The following is a 23,408-nucleotide window of genomic DNA, read 5'->3' as shown; positions in this document are numbered from 1 at the left end:
GATGTAACTTCATTCTCTGCACATCACCCAACACTCTCAAGGTTCTCCTATCATTTAATTAATTGATTTTTTTATTAGTTACTATCTCAACTGGTCAGGAAGTGTTTAATGCAATACATGCCCATATTAATCAGGAGCATGAACATTCAAGCAGCTATTTTCCTGCAGACAGTAAGTCTGAAGACAGATGGTGGTTCTCCAGGTACTACCACTTCCGTGAGGTCCCAAATACTCTCACTGTCTCTGCCACCATCACTACTATGGAAACTTTGCTTTGTTTTATTTTTGACAACAGACCTCAGGATGGCTGCTGTAGCTCCAGCTATCACAAATCGGTAGAAAATAAAGAGCACTCATTTATCTCAACTGTTTCTCTCACTCACAGACAAAACTGCCCAGAAAGATCCCCAGCAGAATGACACATTTATGGGTTAGCTCTGGGCCACAAGGTCAATGCTGACCTAGACAAACCTGAGAATAGCAATAGTGAGCTTCTCGATGATTATAAAAGATGCAGGTAGATGGGGATGGTGACCCCAGTGTGCTGTCTCACCAAAGCAACTCTGTCCCCAGTGCTGCTCTGCCCAAGGCAGGGACCCAAGAAAGACTTGTGTCTTATGCCCACTGATTTCCCAGGATGAAACCTATGGAAACCAAGCTGGGTCTGAATAAGATTTTGTTGGTTGAGTGTCCTACTGTTTCTGTCCTTAGAGCAGGAGCCATCATCACACTATTTGGTGCTCCAGCTGCCAGATCAAGTGAGACAGTCCCAGAGTCCTGTGTCTCCTGGTGCTTAACCCCAAAACCACAGCCATGACCACCACCACCCCAGAGACATGAGCCCTGATACCTCAGATGGGTCCTGCCTTCTCTTCACATGAGCCTCTTCCTTTTTTCATGGGAATATGACTCCTCGTACCTGGTCTTGATGCTGGCGGGAGCCCCACAGAGACGAGCAAATCCTCCCCTGGAGGATCCATGCCAGCAGTGCCTGGATCAAGGGGAATCAGGATGTGAGCACTGGGTCATGAATCTCCACCTGGACAAAAGATTTCCCTGCACTTTCAACTGCCAGTGTGAAGTGGCCACTAGGGAGCAGCAGAGATCACCTGGCAAAGCCTCAGGGGTTCTAACTGGGAGGATTGGTTACCAGGACCTGAGACCAGAAGGTAAAGATACAGGTTTACTACACTATCCTCTTTGCTCAGATGTAAAATTCTGACTCAGGGTCTCTCATCTCTTTCCTGTGGAATTTGTCTCGGGCTCTAGTACAGGTCCAGGACTTCATGACGCTCCACCCCACCCCATTCCTGCTACACTCAGTTACTGTGAATCCTTGCTCAAGCACTGGGTCTGCCCCTGGCAGGGAGGGCACCATGGGGATACTGAGGCACAGCATATATGACCTGCCCCAGGAGTTCTCCCTTGGCACAGACTCCTACAGCACATCAATGGCTCCCTAAAACTCCATGTACTTCTGGCAAGGGGGGAATTTTCTTCATGTTCTGATGTTCACCAATATAAACCAGGAGTAGGACACACACTGACCTATGAACCTGTAGTACCTACAGAGGAAACATTATATGATGGGTTCAGAAAATGCAGACAGACTCCACCTCACAGCTGTGATGATACCTCCCAAGGAGCCAGGTCAGGACATGGAGAGGGATAGGGTTTGGACCCCAGACTGTGGGAACAGAGGGTGAAGGAGAATAACCTGGGCTGAGGTTGGGTTTGCAGGAGCTGCCCTCCCATTTTTGTGTCCCTTGGAGCTGAGCCCATTTCTCTCTCTCTCTCTCTCTGTCTGTGTGTGTGTGCAAGTTTGTGTGTGTTATGTTAGTACCTGAAACCATTTCTTTTTTTTTTTAATTTTTTTATTTCTTCAGCATAACAATATTCATTATTTTTGCACCACACCCAGTGCTCCATGCAATCCGTGCCCTCTACAATACCCACCACCTGGTGCCCCCAACCTCCCACCCCCCACCCCTTCAAAATTCTCAGATCGTTCTTCAGAGTCCATAGTCTCTCGTGGTTCACCTCCCCTTCCAATTTCCCTCAGCTACCTTCTCCTCTCCATCTCCCCTTGTCCTCCATGCTATTTGTTATGTTCCACAAATAAATGAAACCATATGATAATTGACTCTCTCTGCTTGACTTATTTCACTCAGCATAATCTCTTCCAGTCCCGTCCATGTTGCTACAAAACTTGGGTAATCATCCTTTCTTTTTTCTTTTTTTCTTTTCTTTTTTTTTTTTACAGCTTTATAAACATATATTTTTATCCCCAGGGGTACAGGTCTGCAAATCGCCAGGTTCACACACTTCACAGCACTCACCATAGCACAGACCCTCCCCAATATCCATAACCCCACCCCCCTCTCCCAAACCCCTCCCCCCATCAACCCTCAGTTTGTTTAGTGAGATTAAGAGTCACTTATGGTTTGTCTCCCTCCCCATCCCATCTTGTTTCATTTACTCTTCTCCTACCCCCTCAACCCCCCATGTTGCATCTCCTCTCCCTCATATCAGGGAGATCATATGATAGTTGTCTTTCTCCGATTGACTTATTTCGCTAAGCATGATACCCTCTAGTTCCATCCACGTCATAGCAAATGGCAAGATTTCATTTCTTTTGATGGCTGCATAGTATTCCATTGTGTATATATACCACATCTTCTTTATCCATTCGTCTGTAGATGGACATCTAGGTTCTTTCCATAGTTTGGCTATTGTAGACATTGCTGCTATAAATATTTTGGTGCACGTGCCCCTTCGGATCACTACGTTTGTATCTTTAGGGTAAATACCCAGCAGTGCAATTGCAGGGTCATAGGGTAGTTCTATTTTCAACATTTTGAGGAACCTCCATGCTGTTTTCCAGAGTGGTTGCACCAGCTTGCATTCCCACCAACAGTGTAGGAGGGTTCCCCTTCCTCCGCATCCTCGCCAGCATCTGTCATTTCCTGACTTGTTAATTTTAGCCATTCTGACTGGTGTGAGGTGATATCTCATTGTGGTTTTGATTTGTATTTCCCTGATACCGAGTGATATGGAGCACTTTTTCATGTGTCTGTTGGCCATCTGGATGTCTTCTTTGCAGAAATGTCTGTTCATGTCCTCTGCCCATTTCTTGATTGGATTATTTGTTCTTTGGGTGTTGAGTTTGCTAAGTTTTTATAGATTTTGGACACTAGCCCTTTATTTGATATGTCATTTGCAAATATCTTCTCCCATTCTGTCAGTTGTCTTTTGGTTTTGTTCACTGTTTCCTTTGCTGTGCAAAAGCTTTTGATCTTGATAAAATCCCAAAAGTTCATTTTTGCCCTTGCTTCCCTTGCCTTTGGTGATGTTCCTAGGAAGATGTTGCTGCGGCTGACGTCGAAGAGGTTGCTGCCTGTGTTCTCCTCGAGGATTTTGATGGATTCCTTTCTCACATTGAGATCCTTCATCCATTTTGAGTCTATTTTCGTGTGTGGTGTAAGGAAATGATCCAATTTCATTTTTCTGCATGTGGCTGTCCAATTTTCCCAACACCATTTATTGAAGAGGCTGTCTTTTTTCCAGTGGACATTCTTTCCTGCTTTGTCGAAGATGAGTTGACCATAGAGTTGAGGGTCCATTTCTGGGCTCTCTATCCTGTTCCATTGATCTATGTGTCTGTTTTTGTGCCAGTACCATGCTGTCTTGATGATGACAGCTTTGTAATAGAGCTTGAAGTCCGGAATTGTGATGCCACCAACTTTGGCTTTCTTTTTCAATATTCCTTTGGCTATTCGAGGTCTTTTCTGGTTCCATATAAATTTTAGGATTATTTGTTCCATTTCTTTGAAAAAAATGGATGGTACTTTGATAGGAATTGCATTAAATGTGTAGATTGCTTTAGGTAGCATAGACATTTTCACAATATTTATTCTTCCAATCCAGGAGCATGGAACATTTTTCCATTTCTTTGTGTCTTCCTCAATTTCTTTCATGAGTACTTTATAGTTTTCTGAGTATAGATTCTTAGTCTCTTTGGTTAGGTTTATTCCTAGGTATCTTATAGTTTTGGGTGCAATTGTAAATGGGATGGACCATTTAATTTCTCTTTCTTCTGTCTTGTTGTTGGTGTAGAGAAATGCAACTGATTTCTGTGCATTGATTTTATATCCTGACACTTTACTGAATTCCTGTACAAGTCCTAGCAGTTTTGGAGTGGAGTCTTTTGGGTTTTCCACATATAGTATCATATCATCTGCAAAGAGTGATAGTTTGACTTCTTCTTTGCCGATTTGGATGCCTTTAATTTCCTTTTGTTGTCTGATTGCTGAGGCTAGGACTTCTAGTACTATGTTGAGTAGCAGTGGTGATAACGGACATCCCTGCCGTGTTCCTGACCTTAGCGGAAAAGCTTTCAGTTTTTCTCCACTGAGAATGATATTTGCGGTGGGTTTTTCATAGATGGCTTTGATAATATTGAGGTATGTGCCGTCTATCCCTACACTTTGAAGAGTTTTGATCAGGAAGGGATGCTGTACTTTGTCAAATGCTTTTTCAGCATCTATGGAGAGTATCATATGGTTCTTGTTCTTTCTTTTATTAATGTGTTGCATCACATTGATTGATTTGCGGATGTTGAACCAACCTTGCAGCCCTGGAATAAATCCCACTTGGTCGTGGTGAATAATCCTTTTAATGTAATGTTGAATCCTATTGGCTAGTATTTTGGCGAGAATTTTTGCATCTGTGTTCATCAAGGATATTGGTCTGTAGTTCTCTTTTTTGATGGGATCCTTGTCTGGTTTTGGGATCAAGGTGATGCTGGCCACATAAAATGAGTTTGGAAGTTTTCCTTCCGTTTCTATTTTTTGGAACATTTTCAGGAGAATAGGAATTAGTTCTTCTTTAAATGTTTGGTAGAATTCCCCCGGGAAGCCGTCTGGCCCTGGGCTTTTGTTTGTTTGGAGATTTTTGATGACTGTTTCAATCTCCTTACTGGTTATGGGTCTGTTCAGGCTTTCTATTTCTTCCTGCTGAACCCATTTCTAAAACCACAAGGCTCCTCAGCAACAGCCCCTGAGCTTGGTTGGGCTCATTTGCATAAGCACCAGCTGACCCAGCAAGGGTTTAAGAGAGGCCTGGGTGGAACTTTGTATAACCTTCAGATTTAGGGAGCAGAATCAAGGCACCTGCACCATGGCCTGGACCCCTCTCCTCCTTGTTTTCCTTGCTCACTGCACAGGTACCCAGTCTCACACCCCCTCATCCTCAGGTTCTGGGACACTCCTAGCCCTGACTCTGAGCTCAGCAGTGGACTGCCACTGGGGGGGGTGAAAGATCTCAAAACCCTCCTTTGGGATGAAGGACTAGTGTGATGTAATATCTCCCCACTGTTCTCATCAGCTCTGTGTGACCCAAAAGGGCTACACCTGCCCAGGGAAAGGGGAGGAATGGTTCTCATTTGTTCGAAGGTTCCATCTACTAGGCCAGCCCATGGGCCCCAGAACAAAGAGGACAGCAGGGTGGAAATGACCTAGAGAATCACTGGGATTTAAACCAAGGGTGGGAGTGCCCAGGGGATGACACCATGGCTGGAACTTACTTCTCATCTCTTCTCTTGCAGACTCCATGGCCTCATATGTGCTGACTCAACCACCCTCAATATCAGTGAACCTGGGACAGACGGCCAAGATCACATGTAGGGGAAACAACATTGGAAGTAAAAGTGTTTACTGGTACCAGCAGAAGCTGGGCCAGTCCCCCATATTGATTATCTATAGGAATAGCAACCGACCCTCAGGGACCCTTGAACGGTTCTCAGGCACCAACTCAGGGAACACAGCCACCCTGACCATCAGCGGGGCCCGTGCTGAGGACGAGGATGACTATTACTGTAAGGTGTGGGACAACAGTGGTAATGCTCACAGTGACACAGACAGGGAAGTGAGACAAAAACCCCATCCCTGTCTTTGTCACACTCTCCTCCAGCCCCAGCAGGCCTGTGCACAGAGCAGGGAGCACTTCTGGCCCAGGTCCCCTCATCTGAGATCCCCATCCCCCTCCCCACCCAGCCCTCCAGGCAGCTCTGCACAGGGAGGGTCAGGAGAATATTTATAGCTGACAGCACTAAGCTGCCAGCTTCTCTGGGCCTAGGTGTCAACTGCAGACAGACAAAGGCCCTGGATAGAAAAAAACACAGGGAGAATTCTGTCAGGGGTCATGATCTCATCATTTCTTGACATGTGGTTTTGAAACTGATTTTGAGAAAAAATGCATGAAGTCAAGAGAACAGATGAGGAACTTATTAAGAAGGAAGAGCAAAAGCTTTCCTCATTTCCACCCTGGCTTGTGTTAGAATGGTACCTTCCTGGAAGTGGGAGACACAAGAGAGAAATCATTTTCTCCTCACAAAAGAATGGTGAGGACAATTGGAATCTTTCATCTAAAATCCCTTAATGACCTGATCAATCAGAAACAGGATCTTTGCTGGAATAATCATGCCAGGAATTTTTCAGTTGAAAGGATCATGAAAAGTTTCCTCTAGAGAATTAGAATCTGGAAATTCCCACTAAAGCCTTCTTCATCAACAGGAAAATGAATAGCCTGGCAGCACCCTACCTGGTCAGCAGGGAGAGGCATTGTGGCCAAGTGCAGAAGCGCCCCCACAGGCAGCTGGCAGCACTGAGAGCATAAGCTGTCTCCTTCAGGACCTAGACCATTCTGGCTGAGGTTGTCCCTCATCCCTGCTCAGCCTGGGCAGCCTTCCTCAACTGGTGAAGTGGATGGCTACTGCCTTGCACCTGCCAGCTTCTGCTCTTCTCTCTTCCTCTCCAGGGACAGGGGACCTGCACTCCTTTACCTGCCCTCCCTTCCTTGTCAGGTGCAACTCTCCCTCCTGCTGCCAATCAGCTCACCCAGTCTGTGGGCATTGGGGAAAGCAGTGACAGGTTGTCCATGTGGACAGGACAGAGGGACCAAACCAGAGGCATGTGTTTCCCCTTATTGTCCCTGTGCCTGCCGCTCTATAAGAGGGGAGGGGAGGAAAAACAACTACTACCCTGAGTGTCCTCAGCCCCCAGGTGAGCTAAGGTGTAATGGGGCTGGTCTGAACTGACCTTGCATTAAACCTGTCCCCACCTCAGCAGCTTCCTCATGGAGGCTCCTCTATGTGCCCAGCTGCTGCCCCGAGAACTGATTTATTACCTGGAAATTACCTCTTACCACACCTCACACATCCCTCTGTGCCCAGAATGCTCATCTCAGGAGCAAAGTCCACATGAGCCCTGAACTGGGTTGGAATCCCAGGTCCCTCAGATTCCCACCTTCCTTCAGATTCTCTACAATGGTCCCCAAGGGCACTGATTGGGCTTTTCTCACTCGTGTCTCACTTCTTTCTTCTTCCGGACCTGAGAGCAGCTACTGGACTCCCTTTTCAGGATGGGCCCTGACTGCTGATCATGGAGAAGCCTGCCTGTTCGGTTCCGTCTCATCTGTGGATCCATGTTCTCTAGCACAGAACTCACCACTGATGCCCTTGGCCCCCATTCCACCAGGAAGCCTTGTCCACTGCAAGAACACACGAATGAATAGCAGAGACATGAAGAGTGCAGCTTACTTTCCTCATAAAAAGAAGTCTGAGGTAAGAAGGTTGTTGTTCTTAGGGGATCACCAATCCCCTGATCACCCACAGTCTCACCAGTGTTCCCTCCCCTTAACCCCACAATGTTGGTTTTGCTTCCATTTGTATTGATGATGCACCCCAGGGAGTGCTCAGCTCCAGCTCCTACCCCATGTTCCTCAGGAAAGGTGCTGCTGAATCCCATCTACTTTCTTCATTCGTGACAGCAAGCTTCGTGAGAATATCCACCCATTACCTTACATCCATGGTCCACACTGGACCACATGGTCAAGCCTGGCTGCCAGGGACCTGACAAAAACAAGCTTCTGAATTCCAATTAGATGTAGGCGACAATGTACACATAGAAAGAAGCCTAGTCTCCCACCTGGTCTGCACACCAGTGTGTCTATTATTGGGCCTCACCCCCAAGACCCCAAGATGGAAAGCTCTGAGAGCAGACTCTGTTTTCTTTGGGTCAACACCTGAAGGGGAACGTGCAAGACAAAGTGGGTGAGAATACATGGTTTTTAGGGGACATTCTCTTGTCTCTTTGGGGATTGAGCTGCCAATGCCCCCTGTAGGTGCTGCATGCACAACTGGCAGCAGAGAGAACCAGGCCATGAGTTCTGTGTACTCCAGTGCCACGCCAAAGGACCACCTGCATGACCTCCACCACCCCCAGAGACATCAGGAGGATGGGAATGCCTCAGGAGGGCCCTGCCTCTTCAGTCTCTAATAGGATTTTCCTGACTCGTCAGAGCCCTTCATGGATGGTCTATAGCTGGCACAGGCAACACAGTGGAGAGGATTTCCTCCCTTCTGGTCAGCACTTCATGCATCAGGGAATCACAACTTGATCAGCAGATTCTGAATCTAATCTCAGAGAGAGGACACCCTTGCACCTCCAGCAGCCCGCGTGGAACACCCAACAGGGGGCAGCAGAGATCACCTGGGAAAGCCATCTGGACATGGGGAAAGTCTGGGCATCAGAAGCTCTAACATGCAGGGACTAGTATCAGAACCTATCATCTGAAGGAAAGGTGTCCATTTCCTAGAGAATCTTACGTCACACTGATTTCCAAATCCACTGGCTCCAAGTGTCTTAGCTTTGTTTTTTTCTGGATTTTCTTACTCTTCTGGCACAGGTACTACAACTGTATTTCACCAGCCCATGGCAAAATATGATCACTCTCCAATGTTTTTGCAAGCAGTATTCTATATGAGACGGTCAGCACACTGTGGACCCTGAGGCACAGCATCTCTGTAGTGCCCCAGGAGCTCACATGAAGGACTGAATTTTATAGAACTGCAGGGACTCCTGGAATACTGTATATGCCCTTGGCAAGGGTGACATTTTAATGGGGTCTGCCTCTCAGGAGCTCTGCTTGGGTTAGGACACTGCCCCTATCTTTGCCTTCTCATTTCACCTGTAGAACAGGTTCATAAAAATCACACTGATCTCATTTCTGAGTGCTGCTATGACCAGACCTACCCAGGACTGAGGAAGGACATAGTCAAGGGTAGAGATATCATCCCCAGATATGGGACCAACAGTTGAAGAAGGATATCTTGGGCTAATGGTTGGGTCTGCAGATGCTGCCCCCCCCCCTTCTGCATGCACCTTGGTGCTGAGCTCTTGTCTGAAACCAAAAGCCTCCTCATCAGCAGCCTCTGAGATGTGGCTGATTTGCATAACCAGCAGGTTTCTCCAGCAAATGAATAAAAGTGGCCTGTGGGGAAAACCTGCCAACCTGGGCCCTGGGGAACCGAACTGGGTCTCCTCTACCACAGCCTGAAACCCTGTCGTCCTCAGCCTACTATCTCTCTGCAGAGACACTAAATCCATGCTCACACACCTCCAGTCCCACATATCTGGGAAAAGCCTGGACCTGATTCTGAGCTCAACATGGGGCTATCCATGGTGGGCAGGATATTCATGATCTTCCTGCAGGATGAGGGGCTCGTGGTCTAAAACTGAAAGGACTATGGTCACTGGCTCTCCATGATATTTGAAGGACTAATCCTGCCAAGGGAAAAGGGGTGGAGAGTTCTTTAGATCACAGGCTCCATTCATTCCCCTGTCAGGCCCATGGGCCCCTGGGACTGAGATCAGGGTAAAGGGGAACTCTGTGTTCCCACAGAATTCCAGGAGTTTAGTCTAGGCTAGGCAGCTAGGAGTATCTCCTGGGAGTGGGTCTTTGTATTCCAACGCACCTCTCATACTTTCTCTTCCAGACCTCCTGGCCTCCTACCTGCTACTCAGCCCCCCTCAGTTTTGGTGACCCTAGGACAGACATGTCCCAGGATCACCTGTGGGGGAAAAATCATTGGAAGGAAAGATGGTCATTGGTACCAGCAAAGCTGATCCAGGACCCCCTGCAGATTATCTATGGTGACAGCAACTAGGACTAAGGCATCCCTGACCAATGCTCTAGGTCCATCTCGGGAACACAGCCACCTTGACCATCAGTGGAGCCTGTGCCAAGGATGAGGCTAAATATTACTGTCAGTCATTTGACCACAGTGGTAATGCTCACAATGACAGAGGCAGACATGAAAGTGTGATACAAACCACTTCCCCATCAGTATCACACCCTTCTCCAGACCAGGAGGCCTGTGCACAGAGCAGTGAGCAGGTCTGAGCAGGTCCCCACATCTGAGATCCCCTGAGGTCCCACTCCACCCAGCCCACCTGGCAGGCTCTGCATAGGATGGATCACAGAGGAAATACACACAGGTATTAAAACTATGTTTCACCTGGAACTGGGATGAAAGAATGACTGAACAGGTCAGAAAAAGATATGGGGACATTTTTTTTTTAAATAAAAATTTTTTGAAGTCCCAAAATGAAAATTACATAATCAAAATACACTGGGTGACAAAACTATAAGATACCTAGGAATAAACCTAACCAAAGAGACTAAGAATCTATACTCAGAAAACTATAAAGTACTCATGAAAGAAATTGAGGAAGACACAAAGAAATGGAAAAATGTTCCATGCTCCTGGATTGGAAGAATAAATATTGTGAAAATGTCTATGCTACCTAAAGCAATCTACACATTTAATGCAATTCCTATCAAAGTACCATCCATTTTTTTCAAAGAAATGGAACAAATAATCCTAAAATTTATATGGAACCAGAAAAGACCTCGAATAGCCAAAGGAATATTGAAAAAGAAAGCCAAAGTTGGTGGCATCACAATTCCGGACTTCAAGCTCTATTACAAAGCTGTCATCATCAAGACAGCATGGTACTGGCACAAAAACAGACACATAGATCAATGGAACAGGATAGAGAGCCCAGAAATGGACCCTCAACTCTATGGTCAACTCATCTTCGACAAAGCAGGAAAGAATGTCCACTGGAAAAAAGACAGCCTCTTCAATAAATGGTGTTGGGAAAATTGGACAGCCACATGCAGAAAAATGAAATTGGATCATTTCCTTACACCACACACGAAAATAGACTCAAAATGGATGAAGGATCTCAATGTGAGAAAGGAATCCATCAAAATCCTCGAGGAGAACACAGGCAGCAACCTCTTCGACGTCAGCCGCAGCAACATCTTCCTAGGAACATCACCAAAGGCAAGGGAAGCAAGGGCAAAAATGAACTTTTGGGATTTTATCAAGATCAAAAGCTTTTGCACAGCAAAGGAAACAGTGAACAAAACCAAAAGACAACTGACAGAATGGGAGAAGATATTTGCAAATGACATATCAAATAAAGGGCTAGTGTCCAAAATCTATAAAAACTTAGCAAACTCAACACCCAAAGAACAAATAATCCAATCAAGAAATGGGCAGAGGACATGAACAGACATTTCTGCAAAGAAGACATCCAGATGGCCAACAGACACATGAAAAAGTGCTCCATATCACTCGGTATCAGGGAAATACAAATCAAAACCACAATGAGATATCACCTCACACCAGTCAGAATGGCTAAAATTAACAAGTCAGGAAATGACAGATGCTGGCGAGGATGCGGAGGAAGGGGAACCCTCCTACACTGTTGGTGGGAATGCAAGCTGGTGCAACCACTCTGGAAAACAGCATGGAGGTTCCTCAAAATGTTGAAAATAGAACTACCCTATGACCCTGCAATTGCACTGCTGGGTATTTACCCTAAAGATACAAACGTAGTGATCCGAAGGGGCACGTGCACCCGAATGTTTATAGCAGCAATGTCTACAATAGCCAAACTATGGAAAGAACCTAGATGTCCATCAATAGATGAATGAATAAAGAAGATATGGTATATATATACAATGGAATACTATGCAGCCATCAAAAGAAATGAAATCTTGCCATTTGCAACAACATGGATGGAACTAGAGGGTATCATGCTTAGCGAAATAAGTCCATCAGAGAAAGACAACTATCATTTGATCTCCCTGATATGAGGAAGTAGAGATGTAATATGGGGGATTAAGGGGGTAGGAGAAGAGTAAATGAAACAAGATGGGATTGGGAGGGAGACAAACCATAAGTGACTCTTAATCTCACAAAACAAACTGAGGGTTGCTGGGGCGAGGGCGGTTGGGAGAAGGGGGTTGGGTTATGGACACTGGGGAGGGTATGAGCTAAGGTGAGTGCTGTGAAGTGTGTAAACCTGGCGATTCACAGATCTGTACCGCTGGGGATAAAAATACATAATATGTTTATAAAAAATAAAAAATTTTAAAAAATGAAATAAACAAAATAAAATAAAATCAGGCAAAAAATTTTAAAAAAATACACTGGGTGAGATTGTCAGCAGATGATGCTATAAAAGCAAAGATTAGTGAACTTGAATACATGGTAATAAAATGCATAAACAATGAATTCTGGAACACTGTAAAGGATTTTAAAAAATAAATAAAAATTTAAAAACCCTGAAACAGAGAGAGAAAAACTGGAATAAATGAATAAAACCTCAGTGCCTAAGACAACTTCATGCAGCCTGAAGTGTGTGACTGGAGTAACTAGGGGAGAGAAGATGGGGAGATGGTGGTTAATAATAATAATGAAGAAGAAGGAGGAGGAGGAGTATTTCTAGAAATAATAACCAAAAATATTCAAAATTTGGTGAATGCATAAACCAACATATCCAAGAAGCTCAATGAAGCTCAGGCACAGGGAGCATGAGAGACAGCACAGGACACATTGTAATGAAATTGCTAAAAACCAATGATGCAGACACTCTCACAGCCAGAGAGGAGAGTCATGTTCCCAACAGAGGTCCCAGCATCATGCTAAAAGCACATTTCCCATTTCAAACCGTGTGAGCAAGAGAACAGAGGAGCAATGTCTGAAAATACTAAAAGAAGAAAACGTATAGACCTTGATCTCTACCCAGTGAAAATGTCATTGCAAAATGAAGATAAAATAAAACTTTTCAGACTACAAGTCTCACAGAATTAATCATCTGCACACTTTCCCTACAAGAAATAGTAAAGGATACCCCTGCAGGAACAATGACAGAGAGAAAAGTAAATTTATGAGAACATATAAAAAGGATCAGATATCAGAGCTAGATGGATAAATAGGAAAAAAAATTTATAGCTTGATGCCTGTAAAATGTAGTCAACTATTTAAGCAGAAATAATAGCAATATGCTTTGATTTAAAATGATTGTAAAAATGAAAATATATGACAATATTTGCAAAAATGACAGGAAAAGAAAGATCATGTTATCACACTCTCACTGTACCTAAGGAAGACTTTGGGCCATGAAGTACTTTGATAAGTTAGGAAGTGAGGATTTCCACCCTGAAATAAGGCATTAAAATAAAAAGATTTGAACAACAAAGAGTAAGAGCTGGTAGAGTGCCATCTTTAGCATTCTCCAGAGAATATGAACCCAATAGGGCATGTATCTCATATACACCTACATGTATATTCAAATGTTACACACAGAGAGATACAAAGGAGGTGACAGAGAGAGAGACAGAGACAGAGAGAAAGAGAGAGAGAGAGAGAGAAACTTAAGTTAACAAACACATCATGCAGGAGAGCCTGGGTGTCTCTGTTGGTCAAGTGTCTGCCTGTGGCTCAGGTCATTTTCCCAAGGTCCTGGGGCATCAGGCTTTTTGCTCATCAGGGAGCCTGCTTCTCCCTCTGCCTGCTGCTCCCCCTGCTTGTGCACTCATTCTCTCTCTCCCTCTCTCTCTCACTCTATCTCAGGCAAATAAATAAGTAAAAGCTTTCTAAAAAATCAATGTAAAATCAGAAATGATTACTAAAGGGACATATACTAAGACGTTTTTATTATCTAAATATCTTTAATTTTTTTATTTATTTTTTTTATTTTTTCAGCATAACAGTATTCATTATTTTTGCACCACACCCAGTGCTCCATGCAATCCGTGCCCTCTACAATACCCACCACCTGGTGCCCCCAACCACCACCCCCCACCCCTTCAAAATTCTCAGATCGTTTTTCAGAGTCCATAGTCTCTCGTGGTTCACCTCCCCTTCCAATTTCCCTCAACTCCCTTCTCCTCTCCATCTCCCCTTGTCCTCCATGCTATTTGTTATGTTCCACAAATAAGTGAAACCATATGATAATTGACTCTCTCTGCTTGAATTATTTCACTCAGCATAATCTCTTCCAGTCCCGTCCATGTTGCTACAAAACTTGGGTATTCATCCTTTCTTTTTTCTTTTTTTTTTTTCTTCTTTTTTTTTTTTTTACAGCTTTATAAACATATACTTTTATCCCCAGGGGTACAGGTCTGCGAATCGCCAGGTTCACACACTTCACAGCACTCACCATAGCACAGACCCTCCCCAATATCCATAACCCCACCCCCCTCTCCCAACCCCCTCCCCCCATCAACCCTCAGTTTGTTTTGTGATATTAAGAGTCACTTATGGTTTGTCTCCCTCCCAATCCCATCTTGTTTCATTTACTCTTCTCCTACCCCCTCAACCCCCCATGTTGCATCTCCTCTCCCTCATATCAGGGAGATCATATGATAGTTGTCTTTCTCCGATTGACTTATTTCGCTAAGCATGATACCCTCTAGTTCCATCCACGTCATAGCAAATGGCAAGATTTCATTTCTTTTGATGGCTGCATAGTATTCCATTGTGTATATATACCACATCTTCTTTATCCATTCGTCTGTAGATGGACATCTAGGTTCTTTCCATAGTTTGGCTATTGTAGACATTGCTGCTATAAACTTTCGGGTGCACGTGCCCCTTCGGATCACTACGTTTGTATCTTTAGGGTAAATACCCAGCAGTGCAATTGCAGGGTCATAGGGTAGTTCTATTTTCAACATTTTGAGGAACCTCCATGCTGTTTTCCAGAGTGGTTGCACCAGCTTGCATTCCCACCAACAGTGTAGGAGGGTTCCCCTTTCTCCGCATCCTCGCCAGCATCTGTCATTTCCTGACTTGTTAATTGTAGCCATTCTGACTGGTGTGAGGTGATATCTCATGGTGGTTTTGATTTGTATTACGCCTGGGCTTCACCCCAGTTAAGCCTCTGGAGCGATGTCCCTCAGCGGAACAGACTTTTAAAAGTCCTGATTTTGCTCCGTTGCTCCACCGCTCGCTGGGAGCCGGCCCCTCCCCCTGCGGTCTATCTTCTCGTCGCTTTGGATTCACTTCTCCGCCAGTCCTACCTCTCAGATAGTGGTTGATTTTCTGTTTCTAGAATTGCTGTTCTTCTTCTCTTCAATCTCCCGTTGGATTTGTAGGTGTTTGCAATCTTTAGATAAGCTATTTAGCTGATCTCCCGCTACCCGAAGCAGTCTCAGCCTGCTACTTCTCCGCCATCTTGACTCCTCCCTCTTATTATCTAAATATCTTTAAAACATATGTCACTGTCCACCGAAATATAGTAACTATGTATGTTGGAATTTCTGACAGAGGTAAAATAATATGTAGGAAAATCACAGTGAATATGCTGAGAAGTGAGACACAGAAGGATGTTATCAGCTTACATTCTGTGTAACATGGCAGCATCATTGGAATGTGGACTATTGCGAGTTACTGATCATCAGACAGGAAGAAGTTATAGCTTGTAAGGAGAAGTAGATAAAATGGAATCATATCAAATTCTCCATTAATCCAAAAAAAGATACATGAAAAGAGGGAACAAAGCACACATGGGACAACAAGAAAATAAAGGCGAGATGCTATATTGATGGGATACTACTAATCACATTCAGGAAATGCTCTAAACACAATTAAAGACAGGGATTGTCATATTGATGTCACAGCAACACCCAGGTGGATGCAGCGGATCAGAAACCTCCAGTAAAGGAAATGACACTGAAATCTAGCAACATTTTTGGACAATTCTCACCTAACTCTGCTCCACAATGTGAGCCATGAAACATTCACAGGGAACAGAGAGAAAATTTGGGAAAATGAATTGAATCCTTAAAATAATTAGGATGAATGTATTGTTATGTATTTCACAACAGAGAGAAGGGAAGAAATAATCTCAGTCCACATTCCATGAGAACGGGACTAGAAATGCCCCACATGTCCCTTCCTTCCCCAGGATTTAAGATGTTCAAACACACAGTGATAAGAGCTCCCTATGCAGCCCAGAGGGGAGCACAACCCCACGTGAACCAGATCCATGAAATTCAACCAGAAGCACAGGGATTCTCTCCACTGGCCTGAGAAGGAATATCTTCAAGGGGACAACTGAGACATGAGGGATGATTGAGGTGGTCAGGTTCTAATTGGGCCTCAGGAGACAGAACTCTGGGGTCCCCACTGTGGCCTAGACCCTCTCCTGCTCCCCACACTATTCTCTGTCCAGGTGCTGCCCCTGGGCCTGTCCACAGGCTCAGCCCCCACAATATTCTCAGCATGACCCTGACCCTGAATTTAGCCCAGGGGACACTGTAGGGGAGGAACCGCTGAGAATGAGCCCCACAGTCCCCTAAACCTAAAGACACTGTGGAACTCAGATGACTCCGTGCCCCCTGCAAAATGGCCAGGACACCACTGGCACTCCCACCTGCTAGGGGAGCACAGAGAGAGGACCAAACAATAATGCAGAGCAGAATCAGCAGGACCCAGGCCAGGTCTCTGCACCGCCAAACAGCCTCCACTCTCCACATATTCTCCAGCTCTAACCTCAGACACAAACCCACAGCCTCTCCCCACGTGCAGGCTGAGGGGCTCCTTTAGAGAACAGCCAGGATGGGGATGGCAGTGAGTTCAGGACAGAAACCCTGCTGTCCAGCCTGGCCTCACCCTCCCTCCCTCCCATCCTGCTCAAGTTCTGCCCCGAGGAGCCTAGGGTCTGAATCCAGCATACCTGGTCTCCACTCCTGGACTCAACCCACTTTCCTCTGTTTTCCTGGAAAGCTAGGAGCTCCGGTCTTCAACTTTACCTACTATGCAATGCAGAAGCTTAACTCATGTAAGAAATAACTTTTTCATATTAAGTGATACAAAACATTAAAGAGTCTCTTTCATGAGAATGACTCAGTGAGGTCTTTGTGAGTTAACCCTAGTGCTGGAGTCTCCTGTCCTCGAATGGGGGAATCCAAGGAAAAGTCTTCAGCTACACTGGGACCTTCTTCATGTGCAGCTGGATGCAGGTATGAATGAGGAGATTCCCAAGTTCACCAAACCACAGATTAAGCTAGTTTACAGATCCTCCCACACCAAATTCCAGGAGATGTACCCTAGCATGAAGGAAGAGAGGTAAAAACAGCAGTAATAAACATAAAATTAAAGGTTTGCCTGCTCAGCAGAACTTAGCACCAGAAACATCACCCGTTGTTCTGATGACCCGACTACACAGATAGGGATCCAGGAAGCATCTGTCCTGATTCCTAAATACACAGGAACTGTGGCTGTGGGACATCACACAGAATTGTCTTGGCATAGACCCTTTTCAAATGCACTACACTGACCCATGCATTCTCCTTTCTGAAAGAAGACAGCAGGCTAGTCCAGGGCATTTCAACCCTGGGACAAGTACAGGAACCCACCTACCCTACCTCCTGCACCTTGTATATGACCTTCTCTGCTGGGCTGGGCAGACCAGGGGGGCAGCTGCCCATGGGAGGCTGGAAAACCATGGTACACACCCTTTCTCAGGTGACAGGTGCTCTGGGGTAACCTGCAGGAGGGAAGTTCCCGGTCTGAGTCCTCCTCCACCAGCAGGGGGCAGCAGAGCTACAGCAGGAGCAGCAGGACAGAGGCTGCGCCTATCCAGGGAGAGCCTTACAGGGACACCAGACCTGGGGTTTAGCAGGTTGTCTAAGGTTCAGTCCTCAAAGACTCTCAGGATGATCCATCCTAACTCCTCAGGCTGCAAAGACCATGTTCTGAAGGTCAGACACACAATGTCACCCAGGACACTGACAGGAGTCCTGACACAGTGAACATCTCACCTGGGAAATTCAGGTCCCCTCTCTGTCCATCAGTGTCCCCAGGGACTGACTCCTCCATGCTGGGCACATCTAGAGACACCCGATGACTCACATTCTGCCTCTCCTTCCCCACCTCCACCCCAACTCAGACCTGGGACTGCAGCTCCTTTGTTCAAAGGCATCTCAGGGGGCAGGAGCCAGACCACTCAGGGTCCCTGGTCCCTGGGATGCAGCCTCCTTGTGAGACTGTCTCCAGAGTGATGTGATTCTCATGACTGCAGGGACCATGGCTCAGGCTTTTGAGCTCACAACATATGGCAACATATGATTATGTAGACTCTTACACCACAGTCCTTGAAGTTGTTTCTCATGATTTTAGGTCATTTAAATGTTTGTATAAAATACTGATGAAAAAATTAAAAGGTATCAAATGGTTGACAATGCCAGTTGCTGGTTTGCTGTGGAATGGGGACTGTCATAGAGACAACAGCACCATGTGTTTCCTTTTAGTGTTCCAGAATTCATTGTTTCTGCACCATACCCAGGGCCCCAGGCAATACATGCCTTTGTGGGTGTTATGGGGAGTTTCCTATTTTGATATTATGCCAAAGATGGGACCACAGAGTCTCTGGGAGATCCAGAGGGAACAAGAAGCCATGGAAGGAAAGTAATGAGGTCTCAGGACACCTCACCATGAATCAGGTGTTGTCTGCATCTCTCAGAGGGACCAGGCCAGCTCCATGGCCAGGATTCTGGAAGACTTGGGCCAGCCCCAGACAAACCCCAGGCAGTATGGGTACGGTCAGTGGCTGTGTTCAAACCACAGGAATGTGACTGTGATACCAAATTTGGATACCAACATTCATTTTCTGACCTGAGAGCTGTTGAAGAAGCTGTGGGATCCTTTCTTTCTCCTCAGTCACCTGGTCTGAGCTCATAAGTGGTTGGAATCCCAGAGAGGAGGAAATTTGCATAAATACTAACAACCACAGAGCAAAAGGCCTGGAAAGAAGTAAGAGAGGTCAGGGTGAACCTGGCCCAGCTGTGGTTTTCAGAAGACAGAGCTCTGGGCACATCCATATGGCCTGGAGCACTCTTTCACTCCTCCTCCTCACTCTCTGCACAGGTCTGTCCTCTGTCCTGCCCACACTCTCAGCCCCACAGGACCTGAGCTGAGCCTGTGCCAAAATCTGAGCTCAGGCACAGCACAGCCTCAGTACTGGGATCCTGGGATGAGCCTGTGGACCTTGTTGCAGCCTCTCCTCTTCTGTCTTTTCAGGTTTAGCAGCCTCTAGTGAGCTGAGTCAGCCTCCCTCAGTGTCAGTTTCCCTGGTCAGATGGCTACAATCACCTGCACTGGAGAGGAACTGGACTATGATTATGTACACTGGTACCAGTAAAAGCCAAGCCCCTTTGACAGTCATTTATGTTTATAGTGAGTGGCCCTCTGGGATCCCAGAGCGATTCTCTGGCTCCAAGTCAGGGAACACGGCCATCCTGACCATGAGGAAAGCACAGGCTGAGGATGAGGCTGACTATTACTGTCAGTATTATGATGGCAGTAGTACTATTCACAGTGACACAGGCAGATGGGGAAGTAAGACACAGACCCCTTCCCCAACTGTGTCACACTCTCCTCCAGCTCCAGGAGGCCCATGCACAGAGCAATGAGCAGCTCAAGCTCAGGTCCCCAGGACTGAAGTCCCCAATCTGTCCCTTTGCTCCCAGTACTCCAGGTGGTTGTGCAGGGTGGATCAGCAAGGAATTTGTAAACAGGTATTAGAATTCCATTTCCTGTGGGACTGTGTGTGGAGGAAAGACTACACATGTGAGAAGCAGAAATGGAAGACTTTTTTAAAAGAAGCTTTCTTAATGGATAAAAGACCTCAACGTGAGACAGGAATCCATCAGAATCCTAGAGGAGAACATAGGCAGTAATCTCTTCGATATCAGCCACAGCAACTTCTTTCAAGATATGTCTCCAAAGACAAAGGAAACAAACGCCAAAATAAAATTTTGGGACTTCATCAAAATCAAAAGCTTCTGCACAGCAAAGGAAACAGTCAAGAAAACAAAGAGGCAACACATGGAATGGGAGAAGATATTTGCAAATGACAGTACAGACAAAAGGTTGATATCCAGGATCTATAAAGAACTCCTCAAACTCAACACACACAAAACAGATAATCATATCAAAAAATGGGCAGAAGATATGAACAGACACTTCTCCAATGAAGACATACAAATGGCTATCAGACACATGAAAAAATGTTCATCATCACTAGCCATCAGGGAGATTCAAATTAAAACCACATTGAGATATCACCTTACACCAATTAGAATGGCCAAAATTAGCAAGACAGGAAATGACATGTGTTGGAGAGGATGTGGAGAAAGGGGAACCCTCTTACACTGTTGATGGGAATGCAAGTTGGTGCAGCCTCTTTGGAGAACACTGTGGAGATTCCTCAAGAAATTAAAAATAGAACTTCCCTATGACCCTGCCATTGCACTACTGGTTATTTACCCCAAAGATACAGATGTAGTGAAAAGAAGGGCCATCTGTACCCCAATGTTTATAGCAGCAATGGCCACGGTCACCAAACTGTGGAAAGAACCAAGATGCCCTTCAACAGACGAATGGATAAGGAAGATGTGGCCCATATACACTATGGAGTATTATGACTCCATCAGAAAGGATGAATACCCAACTTTTGTAGCAACATGGACGGAACTGGAAGAGATTATGCTGAGTGAAATCAGTCAAGCAGAGAGAGTCAATTATCATATGGTTTCACTTATTTGTGGAGCATAACAAATAGCATGGAGGACATGGGGAGTTAGGAGAAGGGATTTGGGGGAAATTGGAAGGGGAGGTGAACCATGAGAGACTATGGACTCTGAAAAACAATCTGAAGGGTTTGAAGAGGTGTGGGGGTGGGAGGTTAGGGGAACCAAGTGGTGGGTATTAGAGAGGGCACGGATTGCATGGAGCACTGGGTGTGGTACAAAAACAATGAATACTGTTATGCTGAAAATAAATTTAAAAAAATGATTTAAAAAAATTAAAAAATTTAAAAAAAACTTCCCTAAATTAATATGTCTGAAATTTCAAAATTCAGGGGATAGACTGACAGCAGATAAAATGCTGCAAAAGAAAAGAATAGGGAATCTGATGCCATAGTGATGGAAAGTATACAAAATGAAACACACAGTGAAATACCTAATATAATTAATGAAGGTTCAGTGCCTGGAGGATACCTTCATGCCACCCAGACAGTGTGCAAGTGTAGGGACTGCAGGAGGGAAGGTAAGGGACTGAAAGTTTAAAAAAAATCTGTGAAGAAATAATCTACAAAAAGACTTCAGATTTGGAGAAACCCAGAAACCAATGTATCCAAGAAGCTCAACAAAGCTCTGGCACAGGGAGCATGAGAGACAGCAGAGGACACATTGTATGAAATCGCTACAGATCAGTGATGCAGACGCTCTCACAGGCAGAGAGGAGAGTCGTTCCCTACAGACAACCAGCATCATGCTGGGAGCACATTTCTCATCATGAACCATGTAAACTGGAAAACAGGGAGCAATATCTTTAACATACTAATAGGAAATATCTGTCATTATTGGTCTTTACTGACAAAAAATGTCACTGAAGAGTGAAGACAAAATCAACCTTTCTCAGACAACAAACCTCCCAGAATTGATCACCCACAGACCCTCAGCACAAGTGACAGAGAAGGGCACACCTCAGACAGAAGGAAAGGGTGACATATGGAAATGTGAGTCTGCACAAAGTATAAGAAGCTTCAGAAATCATATCTACATGGAAAAACCTAAAACAAATTTTAGTGGTTAGTGTCTGCAATACAATCAAGTGCTAAAAGCAAAAACAATAACAACATGTTTGATTCATAATGGAGGAACAGGTAAAAAGTATGATGATGAGAGCAGAATTAATGACGGAGATGAGACCATGTTATGACATCCTTATCCTTCCTGAGAGTGATGTTGTGTCACTAGGGGGAACTCTGATAAGGTAGGGGGTGAGGACTGAAAATCTACAAGAAACCCACCGTGGCCTGGACCCTCTCCTACTTCCCCTCCTCACTCACTCCTAGGTGCTGATAAGGTGCTACCTGCAGGCTCAGCTCCCAGAGGAATCTGAGCATGACCTTGAACCTGAAGTCAGCCTGGAGAGTACTGCAGGAGTGGGACCCAGAGTCTCCTGAACCTAGAGGCCTTGTGTCCACTGCAGGACTCATTGACCCCAGTACTGGAGCCAGAAGACCTTGTCATTCCCTCCAACTTAGAGGACAGAGAGGACCAAGCTATAATACAGAGCAGATCCAAGAGGACCCAGGCCAGGTCCCTGTAGGCCAAACACTCTCTAATGTCCCTAAAGATTCTCCAGCTCTAACCTGGGATAGGACCCTGTTGAACCTCCCCACGTGCAGGCTGAAGGGACTCCCTTACAGGCCAGGCCAGGATGGGGATGGCAGTGAGCTCAGAGATAGAAGCCCAAACTTGTTTCATCCTCCTTCCTTCCCGTTTTGCACAAGCTCTTCCCCAAGGAGCCAGGGATCTGAATCCAGCACACCTGGGCTCCATCCTTGAGTCACCCCACTTTCCTCTGCTCTCCTGGGAATCTTGTCTCCCTGGACTTCAGCTTTGTGTGAAATGAAGTGAGGAAGCTTGTACTGATGTTAGAAACACATTGTTTCCAAATTCAATGATGTACAAACATTGACAGAGTTATGAATGAAACAGAGACTATGGGGTTTCAGTGAGTGGGTAATGGGCTGGGAGTCTCTTGTCCATTCTTTGCAGAAATCCAAGAAAAGGGGCTCAGCCAAAGTGTGACTTCCCTGTTTCATTCAAATCACCTAAGAGGCTCATGTAGAAATCCTCCTTCTCCAGAGCACTAGTGCTATGAGTTGTAATAGAAACAGCAGTGGCAGAGATGTCAGAAATATTTTAATGAAGATTTAGGTGCACATGTGAAGGTTAGTGCTAGAAGGATCGCCTGTTGCACTGTGACCCAGCAAAACCCACTGGGATGCAGACAGCATTAGACTCGATTCCTAAATGGAGAGAAAGGTGTGCCAATAGGATCTCACAAAGGTTTCCTGGACTGTGACCCTTTCAAAACACACTACACTTTACCCTGCACTCACCCTGTTGCAACAGCCAGTGGGACAGGTGAGGGCATATGACCCTCTGGACAAAAGGAAGGAATCCCACCTGTGCTGTCTCCTGCACACTGTATGTGACCTTCTGTGCTGGTCTGGGCAGTTCATTGGAGGCAGCTGCCTGTGGGAGGCTGGAAAGCCTGGTCCACACCTCTGGTGACAGGTGCTGTGGGGTGACCTGTAGGAAGGAAGTTTCTGGCTTGAATCCTCCTCCACCAGCAGGGGGCAGCAGAACTACCTCAGGAGCTGCAGGACAGAGGCTGGGGCTGC

The 23,408-nt window shown here is 45.5% G+C and overlaps 1 gene segment (V, D, J or C); it reads left to right on the top strand.

The window, feature by feature from the left end:
* Positions 1-5,154: 5,154 nt before the first annotated feature.
* LOC125081771 (immunoglobulin lambda variable 3-9-like) lies at positions 5,155-21,989 on the top strand. The segment is given in 4 exon segments: positions 5,155-5,224; positions 5,606-5,896; positions 19,246-19,249; positions 21,953-21,989. Coding segments are annotated over 4 exon segments (378 nt in total).
* The last annotated feature ends 1,419 nt before the right edge of the window (positions 21,990-23,408 follow it).

The sequence above is a fragment of the Lutra lutra genome, chromosome 12 (assembly GCF_902655055.1).
Source record: "Lutra lutra chromosome 12, mLutLut1.2, whole genome shotgun sequence".
Classification (NCBI taxonomy): Eukaryota; Metazoa; Chordata; class Mammalia; order Carnivora; family Mustelidae; genus Lutra; species Lutra lutra.
This window is presented reverse-complemented; position numbering and strand designations above follow the sequence as displayed.